Genomic DNA, 17,826 nt, shown 5'->3' with positions numbered 1-17,826 from the left:
CTCCTAAAATGAAGAAGACCATTTCCATGGATGTATGGCATGATAATAAAGGCCATTCATAAATAAACTGGGGTTGTGGGGGGTAATGAGATCATGGAAAACTAAAGGAGATATAATGATGGGAGAAATGTCCATTTTTCACCAGCTCAGACTCTGCTCCAGAGTCCCACCTGCTTCTGGTCCCCTCCAGGAAGCTCTCTGCTGTAAAACCTGGCAGGAAGGATATCAAGGATGAGTGGATGCTGGCACAGCACTTCCCCTTGCACCTAGAGCTTTAGTGATGATGAACTGTAAGCTGGACATATCACATGTTGGGAAGGAATCTTCACTATACAGATTCTTGGAACTATAAAAAGATGTTGGCCTCAGAGTGCAATAGGGTTATGGCAGATCTGCTCAGATTGTTGTCTCAGGCATGTGTTTGGCAAAGCTTTGGAAAGGAGCTGATGGACAAGTGCCAAAGACACTGGCAGAGCTCATGGGCATTTTACTACTTAGTGCTGTGTTTGCTCGATTACTGCACTTTCCCAGGCTTAAAACTCTTTTCTCTTTTTCCTAGCACAGAACTCCTTGGAGACAGCCTTAGCATCTCTGTGAACGCTGAAGATTTGCCTGCTAAAGATAGTGAGGGAAGAATTGCAGGGACACAGTGCATTAGAAAAAGTTGCTCAGACCCCATGAAATAACCAGATGCTGCAAGGGTGTTGGGTGTTTCTGCCAAAGTTGTTCCATTTCATGAAAAAAAAGAAGAAATGAAAAAAAAAAATAAAGATGGGCTATTTGGTGAGATTAATTCACAGTAATAACAGAAGAGGGACAGGGAAGCTGAGGAATTAAAGCATACAAGAGAATCTCCACTTTGGAGATCAATAACCCCAAAGTTAGCATAAGCAGTGACTGAACAATATTTCTTCTGGGACTGGGCATCACAGACTTTATTTTCAACTCCTGAGAATTCTAGACAGTATGTGGAACAAAAAAGATATGAAGATGTGACTACAGATCAGGGTGGTGAATAAAGAAGTCATTTGTTCAGGCATTAGGCAGGCTAGAAGGGCTCAGCTGGGGCAAGCTGTACCACAAATTGATCTTAACCACATTTTTTGCAACAGAATAAACACCTACATCTAAAGACAATAAAAACTACATTTTAGCAGAACTCCCTGTACTTATTTTATCTCTATTTTAAAACTACCCTAAGTAGGGTAAGCAGATACATGCAGGTTTGGGGGGTTTTTTGGTGAAGATTGATGAAAGAAGCCAAAGGTCGAAAAGGTAAACCAGTACTGACAATTTGGGTGCCTGATTGCTTACATCGAGCACTGTAAGACACTCAAAGAGAAAGCAAGTTTCCAGAGCTGAGACAGTGAATCTATGGATCACAGGTCTGTCAGTACTTTAGAAATTGCCAAGAGAAGCAAGCTCCAGGCTTTAAAAACACAGCATTCATGGCAGGAACAGGGGGAGACTGGGGATGTTCAGTCAAGAGCAGGTTCAACATGGGTACACCACAATGAAAAGCCAGAATTCATTACACACAGAGGTGAAGCAATCTTCCATACCAAAGGAAAACATAGTTAAAGATAGGAAGGAGAGAATATATTAGCTAGACAGTTTGACTAACAGAAACTCCCAAGTTTTGATTTATGTTCTATACTCTATGAATAATATTTTAGTTAACACTGTCTCCTAGCTGCTCCTGCAAAAAGTTATTGTATACATAGTCTCAATCCTTACATGTCTTCCCAGTTTCAGGATTTACAACAAGAGGCATTTGGATCTTTGAAAGCAATCATACTATAGATAATGTAGCCTGCTAGCTACTAAGAACTTTGGTGATGTTCTAGAAATGGGAAATAGAAATTAAAATATGAAAAACCATTAGAAAACAAGCTGGGGCCTTATAGAAGCAGTGATATTAAAATAAGCTCCACCACAATTAGAAATGAGCCAATTTTGCTTGGTTTTCCTGGGGTGAGGTAATCTTATGTTAATAGATCAAGAGGTAAAAAGGTGACCTCCTCTCTACAAGAATGGTCTGCTCCTGGAATTTCTGTTCCTACATGGCTTTCCAGCTGCAGGTGCTTCAATATGCCCTTTAAGAGGAAAATGTGCCAGTTTTCCATGAGTTAAGGTTATATCTCAGAAGGAAAACCACCTCTTTGTGACACTGCAACCGTAGATTGCTCCCCTCATCTGACATTTAGAGCTCCCAAGTGATAAATGTTGCATTACAACCAGAAATAAAATTTATTATAAATTTCTACTGCACTTCTTACACTTGTGTGTATTTTCTTGACTTGCTGCTTTAAGACGTGTACTGCTAAAAGACAAAGAAACAGTGACTGTAAATAAGATAAAGGAATCTTTGGTCCAAAGAGGGGGAAAAATTTCTTGAAACTAGTGCAGTGTTGGAAGAGTTGAAGCTGTGTGATCTCCATCCCAGGATATTTCAAAATGCATGGGCAATTTTATCTGGTTTTCAAAAGCAGATATGTTTTGAGCAGAGAGAAGGTCTAAGGACAACCTATTAATTCTAAAATAATGTTAAAACTTTGATTAATATTCAATAGTGTGTAAAAATATAAAACCTGCTTTCTTTTTGCAAGGTCATAGAACTCTTAGGGAGCATCCTCCCTGTCTCTGGATCAACATAGCATCACTGCAGAACTTGCTAAAAACAGAGTTTGAACTCATTTTCATCTGAGAAAAGAAAATCATCAAAAACAGAAGAAAATCACTAAGCCACAGATGTTTTTATCACATTTTTTATATTACAGTGCAAGGATTGATAGGAACTACTGTTGATAAGTGCATTCCTACAAAAAAGTCACATCAGAGAAACTCATCTCTGATGAAAATCAAGACTTAAATTAGGATTACAGAAAAGGTGTGTTACAACAGACAGACCTCCAGAGCTCTGCAAATTCTAAAATGCAGCTTCCATTTTCTACCTTTTAATCTATCCCTCAGGCCTTCCTGAGATGACTGAGGTCCAGCAGTTTCCATTCATAATTTCTAGTACTTTTAGCCTAAGATATCTGTTAGCAAATAATTCATTATTTCTATATCAAATAACTGTTTATAATCCTCTTCACGCGAGTTAAATAGAAACAAAGAAAAAAACTGAAATTCATATTTGGACATTCATGAAATAAAGCACTGCATTAGGCAGACGGTGTTTCAAATGCATTTTTATATCTGGATGTGCACTAAGAGATGAGGTGTTGCAACATCTTACAAATCAAACTTCAATTCACACTGTATTATTGGTACAATCTGCACTATATATTTCTTTAAATTCTTTAACTGAAATTGTTCTGCTGTAGAATAGAAATATGTAACACATACTGTGTTCCCATTTGGTGCAACTTTCCTTACTTGCAGCTGCATTTCTTTTACCAAAAAAAAAAAAAAAAAAAAAAAAAAAAAAAAAAAAAAAATTGCTTTTCTTATAGCCCAAAGCAGTCCACAAAGCTAGAGAAGCATATTTTTTACAGATTAAGAGACAGGAGTGAATGGAATTGTTAGTGAATGCTATAATGGTCCTTTATTTCCTTTTGTCATTAAGAACTTTAAAATTTTCTGAAACTGACTATGCAGTTAAATTCCCTGAGGATTAAAGACATTGGAAGAGAATCACCATTCTGAACCAAGAGTGAGCATAACTAATATGTGATTCCTGTCTTTAGTGTGCAACTGGGAACTGGCAACAACTGTATGATCAGAAGGAAGGTGCTGAGGCACCAAGAATAACCTATAATAATTCTACAGTGACACACCTAATCTTCCAGCATAGACACTTGAATTGAAGAATGGCTTTCAGTTTGCATTCCTACTGAATAAGAGTGAAACAGTAATATTTAAATATATATTGCAAGCTGTATTTAAAAATTAGCAGCGTACTTCAAAAGAGTTGATGTATTTGAAAACAACAGGCAGGACAGGCTTTGAATAAAAAGAAAGATAAATACTGCTTCATCTGTCCACCAAAGCCTGAATTTAAACAACCCAGTAGAGTATAATCTAAGCAATCTAAGAAAGGAGGGTCATAGTTCATAGTAAATTACCAAAAAGCACAAAGTGACTGATGTCTGCCAAGGAAATAAGTATCCACATCAAGACTGAGCTCATGGCACAAAAGTGAAGAAACCCACTTCACCAGCAGAAAGAGAGGGGTGGCCATTCTCCAGGTACATCTACACTAAAGCTCTAACATTACCCAGCAAATAAAAACCACATTTATTTTAGTGGTAACAGTCAAACTTGCAGTCAAGCAAAATATGGAAGATAAAAGCAAGAAAAGTCATCTCTGAGAACAGACAATCAATTGCACATGTCTGGTCTTTCTGTTTCTCACAGAAGTTTAAACCACAGGATTTCTATGAAATCATATCAGCACAGCAAAACATTATAATGGAGACAGCAAAATACAAATGAAGATGGAGTGTAAGCAGATGTACCTCTATTTTTAACTCAGCTGAGCTGTCAGGTCTGCTAAAACTTGAGAATTCCTCTAGCCAGTCAGAGATTAGTTTAGCACTTGTAATATTTACTAACCACACAGCAGGTGTTGTAATCTCATTCTGAGTTTACCTGTTCCATACAGGAGCTTGACCCAGAGTAACTGCCATACAAAAGGTACATAAATTTTGTACAAAACCTTTGAAGCAAAAAAAAAAAGAGGAGGATATTGCAAAGCCTTGCAGAGCCTCCAGAACCTCAGTAGAGTTTGATGGTCTCACTTCCATTTGCCAGTTTGCATCATATTGCTCCCAATAAGAAGCAATTCCTCTTACATTAAAAGTTAGTGCTTAACTCTTGGAAAAACTATGTTCAGTATTTCATCTTTAGCTCAAAATAAAACGAAATATTTTACAAAGTTTATTGGCTACCCATATTACCAAGAGCAGCTTTTGCAGGTAATCACGTAGGGGCAGATCATATAATAAAAAACGGTTGGAGTTTGATTTTTCAAAAGACAAATGGTAATAACAAATGCCATTTTTCTTATACATACAAATTATTTTTAAACAGATATTTGTTGAAACGTTTTTCTATTCCTTAATATCCTAGTTAATTTCTTCCTAGAGAGACATCTTATAATAGAATATTTCTAGTCAGCAGTTTATTCCAATCTTTTTTTTTCTTTACTCAGTATTTACAGTACAAACAAAATACAATACAATAAAAATTGTTTTGTCTTGGCTTTCTTTTAGTTATTGTGGGAAATCCTTAAAAATCATGACTGGTTTGCTTTGTCTTATTGTAAATCCAATTTCTGTGTTTGCAAAGAAAAAAATTGTAAATATACAAAAGAACCTCCACTGGGAACACATATGGATGTGTTCAGATGAATAAAACTTGTAAAACCAGGAGTAAAAAAATCAAATAAATCTCAAAACTGTCAAATACTTTCACACTGATTCATGATGTGAACACCAGCTTCTGATTATTCACCAGATTTTTGTGACCATACCCTCCAATAAAAAGTCACTAATGTAAATAGCAATTCCTCTCCTTTGAACAAATCAATACCTAAAAACCCCCAAAAACTGAAGTATGACATTCTTCCAGTAATAAGGACTATACTAAAGCACAGATGATAATTGTTTGGTGTATTCTAATTATAGTAAATTATCATCAGAGCCACATAAAAGCAGTGAGGACATTATTTTCAATGTTCTGATCAACCCAAGATTTCATTTGCTGAAGAAAGTGGAAATTAATTAATTCCATCACCTCAGAACCAGGTCCCTTGGTGTTTTATACAAGCTCACATTACCTTATGAGATCAATAGGCTGAAACTTGTAAAACACTCCATATCTTGCCCATTCTTGATACAGCAACTAAAGAAAGACACAAAAAAAAGAAAACAAACAAACAAAATGAAAACTAACTTGAAACAAGTTATCCCTTCTGTTTTCACAAAACCCTTCTAAGATTTAAAGATATTTGCTGCACTCCTGGAGCTGCTAAAACCAGTAGAACTCATAGAAAAGACACTTTGTCCCTATGTTGGGGATGTCACGAAGGCCACGACTGCTGTTGGCCATGCAGATTCACCCACAGTCTACAGAGAGCTCAAAGGAAGGATCAGGTTCTACACAAACTTCTTGCAGCAGGAAGAATCCAGCTGGAATAGGAGCAGGGATAAAAGGAAACATTGCAGGACCTGGGGTAGTTGGGCCACAACACACTCAGCTGCAACATGCAAAGAATTTGGGATTGTCTTGCTTATTCCCTCTTTCATTCCTGTGATTTATGTGTCACAACTTCACTGAAGAAGATTGTCCTGGCTGCCACACTGATATTTTCATATGCATATTTGTTCTTGCCTATTCAAAATCACCCCTTGCCATTGCCCCCCCAACATCATTTATTTCCATAAATAAACATACTAATAAATGCATTCACTCAAATATACAAAAGAAGAAAATTACATTCCTAAAACTCCCCAAAAGCTGCTTTGAACACAGCTACAGAATGGAATTTGAAGAGCAAAAAGAAAGTTTTTGTTTGTTTGTTTGTTTGTTTTTTTAATTAGCATTCCATTTAGGAACAGGTACCTTCTGTAAGTTTCCAGGAATGTTCTAATCTGCTGCTAATAATAGGGATACTGCTCCAGTATATGACAACTGTGGATTTCCCAGGTGGGATACAAAGCCCTCATGGATTTTTTGATGTCTAACACAGAGACAGCAATGAAGGGTTACAACTTTCCAGTGGGCCAGAAGCTTCAAGACTAAACCAGTGTTTATACTCAGGGTGTGTTATTATCATTCTGCTGCTCAATACCTTTCTTAAAAATTTTTTTGTTGTTGTTTTTTTTTTTTTTTTTTTTAGCAGAAATCACACTGAAACTAGGAAATTCCTTTACTCTTAGGAAAAACTGAAACCCTCTCAGGTTTTTCACTGCAGATTTCTAATTCTTATAGCATGGGACAAAAACATTGTGTCACTGTGCATTTTGTCCAAGGGAATCCTGAAGAAGGTTGATAAGGATTAACCTGTTATATTATAAACTGGTACATAAATCTTTATCACTTGTGCTGCCCTATTGGCATAAGTATCCCATAACGACTCAGTTAATTTCTGGAGTTTTACAAGAGAAAGTTGAATTTGAAGATACAGATAAGTTTAAGTTGGCAAAATAAAAGGGCTCAGAAGGGAAAAAAATGTTCAAAAATGCCCTCCTTTCTTTTAAACCTGATCAGGGTTCTTCAGGAAATTAAACACTGAGACTATTAGATTCAGATAGAAAACAGATGATGTTATGCATAGGAATACTGCAGAAGAGTCAAGGCCTAGGCAGCAGGGACATATGTGAATAATCAATGAAGTATTTCTGGAAAGAAGCTTTTATGTTTTTAATACTTAACACTTCATAACTGAGCCTAATAGGCAGAATAAAGAGAGGGCAGCACAAAATATAACTAGTAGGGGAATATTTTTCCAGACACTGGTGCTTCTAGGCCCTCTTCCCCCCCATTCCACAGTACCCAATCTTCCTCCATTGACTAATGTTCATTTAGTCTTTTTCTGGTTTTTTTTTTTTTTTTTTTTTGCGTTCCAAGTCAGTAATCTGTGGAGCTGCCTCTGAGAGAAAATTCTGCAAGTCCAGGACAGACAATTTCTTCATGAACAAAAAGTTCAAAGAAACAGACACAAACTAAAAAGCTTCTTTTATAGTTTGTTTTCTAAGTTTGTTTTGCTTACCAAGGTTCATACACTAAATTAAATTGTATATGGCACATGAAGACATCTAGTGGCTGAATGGCAACATTATTTACCAAAATCTACCAAGATTATGTTTTCAAATTTTACTAAAACAGAATTGGAGAAATCAGATTTATTCGTATGACCTCTGTTTGTATGAACTCACTCTTCATAGTATAGTAAATATTAGAGGTTTCCAAATGTTCCATTTTTCTTCATATTACCCTCTTTCTCTTTCACTCCCTACTATTTTCCCTCTGCATTTCCTATCCTATTGTTTGCATATCAAGGAAAAGTAAATGAGCAAACATTTGAGAACAATATAAAAATAACCTTAATAGATTACTTATGAGTATTATTAGTATATTTATACTTATTAGTAACTATAATCCTAAATAGATTATTTAATAGTACTTCAATGTTTATTTTCCCATTTCTAAAAGTAAGCATATATATAAAACACAGTTTGAATTCACACTGTTTCTCTTGAGGACTGATCTATTTTTTGAATGTCTTTTGATAGCTAGAAACTTTATTTACAAAATAATTGGAAGCAGACTTTTAGAAATTGCATACAATTAGTTGAATGCACAATCGAATGAAAAGTACAACTACATTTTATTTTAGTAACTGCTGCTCTCTAGGAGCATTTGGTTAAGAAAATAAAATCATTAAATGAGTTATTTAACGATTTTATCTTCCTGACAGGTTGAAAATCTTGTCTGTAAGCAGAGGGAAGCATTTCAAGACATAAATTTCAAAGTAAATTAACTGACATGTTTCATAAGAAGACATTATAAAAAACCAGTTTTATATGCAGATACAGAGGAAAATATGCAATTCAAAAAATGTATGCATTTGTTAAAACATCTACTTGTTTTTACAATGGCTAAGGCTTTACAATGAGGTTTAGAACATCATTTATTACACTAAATATAATATTAAATAAAATTTGCCATGTGTTTTACCTTTCTTTCATTCATGTCATCATTTTGGCCTTCATATTCACCCTGGAAAGAGAAAATAATTTAATGACTACTGTAAAAGGAGAAAAAACTAAATAAAAATTTGGTTACCTGTTCCGACATTGTTGATTTTACTTTTAGGTCACAACTTGAAATGTACTTTTATAAGAATTTTCATGTTAGAATCACTCTTAGAGGAGATTTTCAATGTCACAGTCAGCAAATAATAATGTCTATGAAAGGATGTCTCCTGAGTGATACCAGCAGAGAAATGGATTTTTAATAATGCATACATACATCATGAAGTGGGTAGGCTGCATCATAAACATTGTTTGCTATTAATGTGCCAATGCCTAAAAGAAGAAGAAAAATTCAGGTGGTCAACAAGCACAGTTGAACAGAAAACATTACAGATTTCATTTAATGACATTCTAGAGGGGACAGAGTTGTATAACTGACAATATTCAGAATGAGAACAGAGCAACATGGGAGTTCCTGGCTGTGGAAAATATTTTTCAGAGAAACTCATTTCCATAAAGTGCTTTCTCATCAGTAAACAGCACAGTGCAAAACTTTTGTGACCACTTTCTCACTCTGATAACAAGGAGCCCTGTGACTGATGAGCAAAACATTCAGAAGTCCTTCTTGAATCTTTACAATGGTCAGAACCATGGATCCCCACTGCTCAACAACTAAAAACAACCCCCACAAAAAACTTCCACAGAAGTTTGTGGTTATGAAATCACAGAATGGTTTGGGTTGGCAGGTACCTTAAAGATCAGCCAGTTCCTGACCCCCTGCCATGGGCAGGGACACCTTCCACTAGCCCAGGTTGCTCAGAGCCCCATCCAACCCAGTCTTGGGCACTTCCAGGGAGTTTAGTTTAGCAAGTGAATTCCCAGCAGTAACTGCAGAACCTTTAGACAGACACAAGATCCCTACTGGCTCTCAAGACCTGCAAATCTTACAGCAATTCTGTCTTCAGTCTCTGGAGGTGAAAACAGTTGTTCCATAAAAAGACAACCAAAGATGAGTAATCCCTAAATGTTAGTGCAAATATATATACATATATATATATATACATACATACATATATATGTACACATACATGCATATAAATTTATTCCAGGCCTCTCTGCTTTCAATAACCAGCTATCATGTCTTTCGTGATGAAAAACATTCCATAATGAAATTACACACTGTCCTGAGATATTTGGGAAAACCTTCTGGTCAGAGATGCTATGCAAGCTGTACCAATAAATGTTTCCCTTGATAAAAAGACAAGTACAACTATATGCATCCACAGAATCAAGAAATTATGCTTGGATAGTGTCAAGTCTGCTCCTGCAAAACATTCAGTGTTTGGAAGTTCACAGTGGTTCAGAATTATTTCAGAAGAAAATAAGCCTTCCTTCTATAATATCATAGGAGGAGAATCAGATTCAGCCTTACATAGATATAAAAAAAAAATAAATCCATAAGCAAATGTGTTTGAAGTGTTGTTATTTTCATAAAACACGTTTATAAAACCAAAGGCTGATATAAGCAATTCCAGCATCACTGTCCTGCCTCTTGTGAAAAATAAGCAATGAACTCTAATAAAAAAAAAAAAATTAAAAGTAAGTAAATTGTTTAAAAAATCTTTTAAACCTCTCCTGATGAGTGGTTTTAAGCTTAAGACCAGTGAGATGGGAAAGCCTTAGTGATATATGAAACAGAGGTCTTCTGAGGGAGGATCTCAGAAGACCAAAGGAATACATTAATTTCGGTCAAACATCATACACAATCCTGTTTTGGCTACAGACCAGAAAGACGGAAAGGATGGGAATGTTAAAATAGTTATTCCATGTCAAATGAGTTCTTGAGCTGACCTGAGCTTGAAGTGCATCACCCTGCATTTTCATACTAGAGTTAAAAAATTCCTGAAAAGTTATTACTAGTCCTTTGATTTCTAACTATGGCCTTTATTCATTCCACTGTAAACAAGAACAAGCTATTAAAGTAAAGAAAACCTTAAGTAAGAGGCAAATATCTCCATTGGCAAAGTACTCTATCCCTTCCTACTCTGTCCTTGAGCTTCTCTCCAGCTTTCTCCCCAGAAAATTTCAAAGTCTCCAGGAGGGTTCCCAGCATCCCAGAAAAATAAGGCAGCATTCCTCTCTATTGCCCCACCAGAGATTTTTGAGCAGATCAAAACACAGAACAACACTGAGTAAACAGTTCAAAAAGCAGCACCTGCCAAATGATATTTTAGAAATTGAGAATGCCTGAGAGTTCCTGACAGTTGTAAGACCATTTTTTTTTTTTTTTTTTTTTGAGGAAACAGTGTGGCAGTCATAAATTTAAAAGCTTGTGCTGGGAAAAATAGAGTGGTTTTGACTGAAAAAGCATGTTGTGTGGTTTCATTTAGTTATGCTTTTCATGCAATTTTAAAAAAATATATCTACTGTTCAAGGAAACCTAAATTAATCTATTTTCCTGTTCCAAAAAGGAGTTATTGGAACTTTCCTGCCCAAAAATACACCAGGATTGTGCAGAATCTTGCTGCAGCACATTATTTACCAGGAATGTTACCCTTGGACATTGTGATCTGTCCATAGGTGGTCAAGCTCATAGAAAGATTTCCAGAAAATATGTCAGACAGGGAGCACCATCACTTCTACTTGGAAGATACGTGCCAAGATCTCACAATGGTGAGAGAAAAGAGTGGAGAAAAGTGAATATGTACACCTGTATAAATTCTGAACCTCAAGAAAATTAAATAAGTTCTGAACCTCAAGCTCCAAATATTTCAGCATTATCCCAAAAGTATATTCAAAAAAGTCATATTTAAGTCATATATTTCACTAGGCAACTTAGGGAGATAATTTTTAAAGCTGAGGCAATAAAAATAACCTGGAAAGGTGAATTATTCAACTGAAATGGCCAGAAAAATACAGCCCCACAAGAAAAATACAGTCCTGCAAGAAATAATACAACATATTGCAGTTGACATCTGAATTTTCCAAAGCAGATCATACAGTAATCAAATCCAATTTTATAACAATTCTTGAAATGCGAGTTATGTGCCAGATTCTGCACCTGTAGAAATGAAAAGCCAGCTCCCATTACCATCCAAACCATGAACTAGAAATTCTGATTTTCTGCCTCAGAAAAAAACATTTAGTTCAATCTCAAGTTTCTTTTTCTTTTGTCTAGATGTGCCAGCATATTTTGTGTCCTGCTAGAAAAATCAATATTCTCTGAGATAGCTAAACAATTCTTTTCAAAAGAACACCTCTAATTCTCTTCCCTCCACCTTACCCATGCTGCTTCTGGCCTTTGTAGATGTGCGCTTCAAAATTTCCCTCACCTGCAAAAAAGAGCAGTGGGATAACACACAAAGCCTCTTTTAGCATGAATTTTATCATGGAATTAGCAATAAAACAAGGTTCTGAAATAGGTGGCTTCTGTTTGTTTGCACAAATATTTAAATCCTTTAGCAGATTTTATTAATGGTTTATCTGCTCTAACATCTGTAGCCTAAATCCTGCTGTGTCATGTCCTTATAGAAGTATTTGAAGTATAAGGACTACATGGAAGGAAATCTAGGTAAAGATTAGGAGCAGGGCTGAAAAGAGCTTTGAACAATGAAGAGGAGCCAGCAGCTCCCCTGCAGAGCATTTCCCATTCCTGAACCACCATGCAGTCCCAGAAAGGAATTCCTTACATACCTATATGTCAAGAATTAGTGTTCTGCAAGAACACACAAATGCATAAATTAATGGAATTAGCAAAGTTAAAACTAAAACACTCCCTGTAAATCCCATTCTAAAACCCACTAGCAAGTCCCACTCAGCACAAGAAGACAAGGATATGTTATTTTTATCAACTTACTATTCGGCTGCGGGTTGCATTGTCAAAAAAGGTATCTTTGTCTTTGATGTTATACCTAAAACATTGAGGAAAAAGAAAATCAGCTCTGTCTTAAGACATGGAAGCACCAAGTAAGACAGCATAAAAGATTCTAATGTAGAAGTCACTCAGGAACCACAGCTAATCAGAAAAACAGATGTTTAAAGGGAATATAGATGACATAGTACAGCATAATAGAATGTGCTGTGTAAGACCCAGTTATTCAGAGCTCTACCAGGATTGCACTGATAGTAGGCATGAAAATGCAAAATGACTAGGTAATGTAAAATGCCTTTTGGGCAAGAGGAACTTCTCTATTGTTTACAGAAGATGACCTTTTAATATTTTTCTTATCCCCTCCACACTATAACATGATGAGGTTGTGTTATTAGGTTTTAACCAGCCTGATGCATATTTTCATTATTCTTTTCCTGGCCACTAAACAGTCAGCATTTCACTTGATTTCAAGCAACCATTCCACTGGAATTATGCCTTGCCTTAAACCTCAAAATCATCATATGTGAAATTAGCTTCCCAGTTTATTCTCCTCCACAATTTAACTCGTATTCAGAATTAATTAAAATTGTCAGGGGTCAATAAAGGAAATGGTGGGTCATTGTATTTATTACTGAATTTTATTTATTGAACATAAATACAAGGAGACACCCAGAAGGGGAAAAAAGAGTGTTTCTTGTCAAACTGGGCCCAGAAATATTCTGAGTGAAAGGGCAGGTGTCAAGATTTCCTTATCTGCATATTATTAGCTGAGTTTTAATTGCTACAATAAATCTATCAAGATGAAAAATACCACCATATTTCTACTAGCTCTTGCTTTTTTCAAAACAGGCAGCAATATCCTTAACCAAATAATCAGGAATTTGGTGAGAGGATTTCTATGTTTCAAACTAAACATATGGAAATTTTATTTGATGCACTGCTTCCAATGCCTTATCCTGCAAAAATAAGTACAACACAGGCAGAAAATCTCTACAACTTAGATTTCTGTTAATCCACTGAAAATCTGACCATTTCGGATGTTCCCTCAGGATTTCCAGATATGCTTATGAATTTCTGAATTTTGACTGAAATGTGGGAAAAAGAAATTACAACACTAAACTGATACATTCCAGCTTTTTTCACTGTCCATCACATTTTAAAGTACTCACAAATATATTTTCTCTCTGGAAAACGGGTAGGACAAGGTTTTCATCTTGGTATTTTCTTGTTGTGGCACCTGGGGTTGCAGAGGTTCAGTCAATTTGCACCATATTCCATTTAATGTTTTGAGTACTCCCTTTTCTTCTGTGATTTCATACATCTGAGGAAATAAAATTGTACATTAGCATGTCCCTTCCAAAGTTACAGTAAAATGAAGAAAAGAAAAAAGAGCAAAAGAATTTGCTGCACACATATGTTTAAACCTGCAATTCAAGTAAGTGTCTTCTCTGAAGACATATTCCCATATAACTCTAAGCACCTGAATCCATATGGGTTGCAGTTCCAAAAAGTTCTTGTCCCTCACAAGCTGCTTCCAGAAAAAAAAAAAATCAACAACAATAAATAAAATAAAATAAAATAAAATAAAATAAAATAAAATAAAATAAATCAAACCCAGTGCAGAATTGCAAATACAAGAAAAAAGAAAAGAACAAGTTCTTCACCCAGAGCTCCAGGTACCTGCTCATCTCACAGTTAAACCACTGGTCCAGAAGGAAGCTCTGAGGGATAGTATTAAAAAAATTTACTAAAATCCAGGGGGAAAAAAATTACATTTACTGCCTTCCTCTCATGCACTAGGCAGGCAGGGAACATTATACTAGAAGGATATATAATTAGTTAGCCAGGACTTTCCCTTTGTGAAACCTTATGGTCTGTGCCTGAGGGAATGCTTTGTCTTTCAAATGCCTTTTAGCTGCAGGTGGTATGACTTTCTCCATAATTATTCCATGTCCTGAGGTTGGAATATTAGGGATGTCATTTCCTGGCTCTTCCCTCTTGTAAATTGTAATAACACACGTAGCTCCCTGTCAGTGAGTACCAAGTCCTTTGGAAGTGGATTGAAAGGGGTCCTGCTAATCCCTTCAGTACTGTGGGATCAATTCACAAGACCCCACGGACTTCTAAGCATCCAGTGGATACTGATGGTCCCTTGAAAATTCAGTGGCCACAAATGGAAAGCCACAAACTGCTCCCACAGCTGCAGTCCTCTGCCTTTGACCAGGCAGTCCAAGATTATTAATATTAAAGACTGAGGCAAAAAAAAAAAAAACATTGAAGGCATCCATTTTTCCATCATCCCTATTTGTCAGGTGACCACTTCCAACAAGTATTGGTCCAATATTTTCCTCATACCTTCTCTTGTTATTAACATACTTTAAAACCTCTTTTAGTTGTGTGGCACAACACTGGCCAGTTTCAACTCTAGATGAGTTTTGGCCTTTTGTGTTTTCTCCCTGAATATGTGAATCACAGCTTTAAAAACTTCATGTGAGGCCTGGCCTTGTTGCTAGAGATGGAAAATTTATTTTTCTTCTCAAGCTCCACGAGGAATTCCCTGTCCAACCAAGCACTCATGGAGCATTCCAAAGCAGATTCCCAGGGACCAGGGCTGAGTAGCTCCTTGAGTGATTTTGGGTTTACTCTCTTGAAACCTAGAGCAACAGCTCTGCTGAGCTTTTTTTTTCTCATTAGACTGAATATTTTAAACTCAACCATTTTGTGGTTGCTGTAGCTAAGGCAGCCTCCTACTATCACATATCCCACATGTCCTTCTCTCTTCACAAGTAGCCAGTCTGGGAGGGCATCTTTCCAATCTGGCTCACTGAATCCTTGTGGCAAAGTATTTTCTTCAACACCCTTCAGGAATTTCTCAGACTTGCTTGTCACAGCAGTGCAGTATTCCCAATCAATGCTTGGGAAGTGGACATTTCCCATAAGCACAAGAAATTTCTCCTGGTTGCCTATGGAATAATACATCAGTCCCATACAACACTCAACGACGTCTAACTTGTTTTTCATCCCCTAACCCTCACCCAGAAGCTGCCAACCTCATAATCCCTTAACTGCAACTTTTCCCTTCCATACAGGACAACTCCCCCACCTCTCCATCTCTGCCTATCCCTGCTGAACAGCCTTCACTTCGCTATCCCAGCACTGCAGTCCCAGGATTCATTTCCCCAAAGCTCACTAAAGCCACAGACATCACAGCTCTGGCCACAGAGCAACCTTCCCAGTTGTTCCTATTTCTTTCCTGTGTTCATGTTTGAGCCTGGCACGGTCTCACTCACCAAAATAGCTCTATTATCAGATCCAGAAGTTTATATATGGTCAAAAGGGTTCAGATGGTACCTTTTCCCAGCATGTCTTATATTCTGAAAGATGATTTAAAACTGAACATTTGGGGAGAAGAATATTTGTAACCAATTTGTGTTCAGAGGTGGATAAATACTTTCCCATGAAAATGCCTTTTTAAAAATGGTTTTATATGATCCTTGAATAAATAAAAATAGCATCACAGAAAATACTTAATGTGCCTTGAGAGCAATATTTTTTTATCTTTGAACAAAACCAGAATTTTCCTATTAGTGGTTACTGGTTGGATTTTTTTATTTTATATTGCCAAATCCCCAAAATACAAGATTTCAGTTTTTTCAAAGTGGATTATTTTTTTCCTTCAAAGGAAATTCTTCCTTCAATTGTTTTTAATTTTTAAGAAAACATCCAAACCCTAGGACATGAATATAGTTTTCCTGTCAAGATTGTTTCTGGTAGTGGTGCCATTTCTGCAGCTAGAGATAACAGAGGATTTTTTTCTCCCAATCAGAGGAGAGAAGGGGATGCAGAACTGTTGTGAATGAGGAGGGTGACATCAGAAAATATCAGCTCCTGGATGGACCTTAACCTAGGCCAAAATTATGGCAATATTAAACAATTAAAAGAGAGTAAAATTTACTTTGGTGCATCTGCAAGAAACTTGGAGGGGAAAATTCCCATGAGGGAAGAAGGACAGAGAAATAAGCAGGCACTAAAAATGCATAAAAGGAATTAATTTTGGAAGGGATCAAAGAGAGGGGTTGAATATGTAGAAAGTTTATAGTAGTACTGTAGCTGTCTAAAACCTATTTATTTTTAAAGATTTATTTGAAATATACTTTTTGTTTTTTCCTCTGGGATGTAAACCCATTAAGAGTGTGCAAGATTGATTTGGCCTTCTGATCAGTCTATCAGTCTTCTGATAATGACAGGTTATAACAGCATGAAATGTGAACCACAATGAAGCTTTTGGTCGGTGAAAACAAGACAAAAAAACTCAAACAAAGAACAAACAATGCAGTGTGAGGAAACAAAATCCATGTTTCCTTTATTTCTAATGACAGTGCAAAGAAATAAGTGTTCTTTAGTGCAGTTGATAAGTATCACTAACTAAAAGCACAAAGCAGTTCCCCTGCCTCCAGTGGAGCTGTTAACCAGTGGACTAAATAATTTCAGGAACACAGATTGGGGGGTTTGCTACTCAGAATTTACAAGGTTTGCCAGCAACTCTGCTAAAAACAGACAGAAAATAAGAGAGTGAGCTGAAGTTTTAGTGACAACAGGAAGGTCTGAATTCACTAAACCACTGATACCACCAAAACAGATTCTCTGGGGAGAGCCTCTCTCTCTTTAGAGAAGTCTGAAGACAATGACCAGTTTCATACTATCTTCCATACTACCCCTCACCTTTGAGGGAATTTCCTTGACAAAAATCCAGACAGCTCCTGCCTTCTCAGCTTTCAAAGCCCTCCTTAACACTCACCTCTGTCATCACCCTCCTGATTGCAGTCCATCAGCCAGCTGCCTCAGTGGCCTGTAAAAACCCCTTTGGAAATCCCATCCTAAATATAGCTCTGAACAGTAAATCATCTCAAAAGACTTGGAAATATGAAAAATAAGCCTGACAGTTCATTTTCTCTGATTTTTGAAACAAAGTAACTCCATGGGCTACTATACATTTAATAATGATTCTGATCCCTCCTCCTTCATTCATAAAACTTGTTGACAGAAAATGGGAGATATTTACCTTTTTAGTGGGCATTTTTATCTTAAGGAGTTCTGCTTCTCGACTGAGGACTTGCCAAGGAGCATGTATACGGACAAAACTCAGTCCTTGGCTCTTGTTCTGAAACATAAAAACAGGGAAAACAATGCAGTTAAATGCTCTTGAACACAGTGTGGTGCTAATGTCTCAAGTTGTCAGCTCCAACTAAA

At 36.5% G+C, this 17,826-nt stretch overlaps 1 protein-coding gene across 1 annotated transcript in view; it reads right to left on the bottom strand.

Annotated features, from left to right (window-relative positions):
- Nucleotides 1–17,826, bottom strand: part of ANO2 (anoctamin 2) — a 144,093-nt gene that overhangs the window by 95,725 nt on the left and 30,542 nt on the right. Inside the window, exons 4-10 of the mRNA XM_062490909.1 lie at nucleotides 17,639–17,737; nucleotides 13,746–13,897; nucleotides 12,562–12,616; nucleotides 11,989–12,037; nucleotides 8,983–9,038; nucleotides 8,689–8,730; nucleotides 5,786–5,850 (exon numbers count right to left, since the gene is read on the bottom strand). Coding sequence (XP_062346893.1) covers nucleotides 5,786–5,850; nucleotides 8,689–8,730; nucleotides 8,983–9,038; nucleotides 11,989–12,037; nucleotides 12,562–12,616; nucleotides 13,746–13,897; nucleotides 17,639–17,737 — 518 coding nt within the window. The remainder of the gene's footprint in view (nucleotides 1–5,785; nucleotides 5,851–8,688; nucleotides 8,731–8,982; nucleotides 9,039–11,988; nucleotides 12,038–12,561; nucleotides 12,617–13,745; nucleotides 13,898–17,638; nucleotides 17,738–17,826) is intronic.

This window comes from Cinclus cinclus, chromosome 4 (assembly GCF_963662255.1).
Source record: "Cinclus cinclus chromosome 4, bCinCin1.1, whole genome shotgun sequence".
Lineage (NCBI taxonomy): Eukaryota > Metazoa > Chordata > Aves > Passeriformes > Cinclidae > Cinclus > Cinclus cinclus.
Note: the sequence above shows the minus strand (reverse complement) of the source record. Positions and strands in the feature narration are given on the sequence as shown.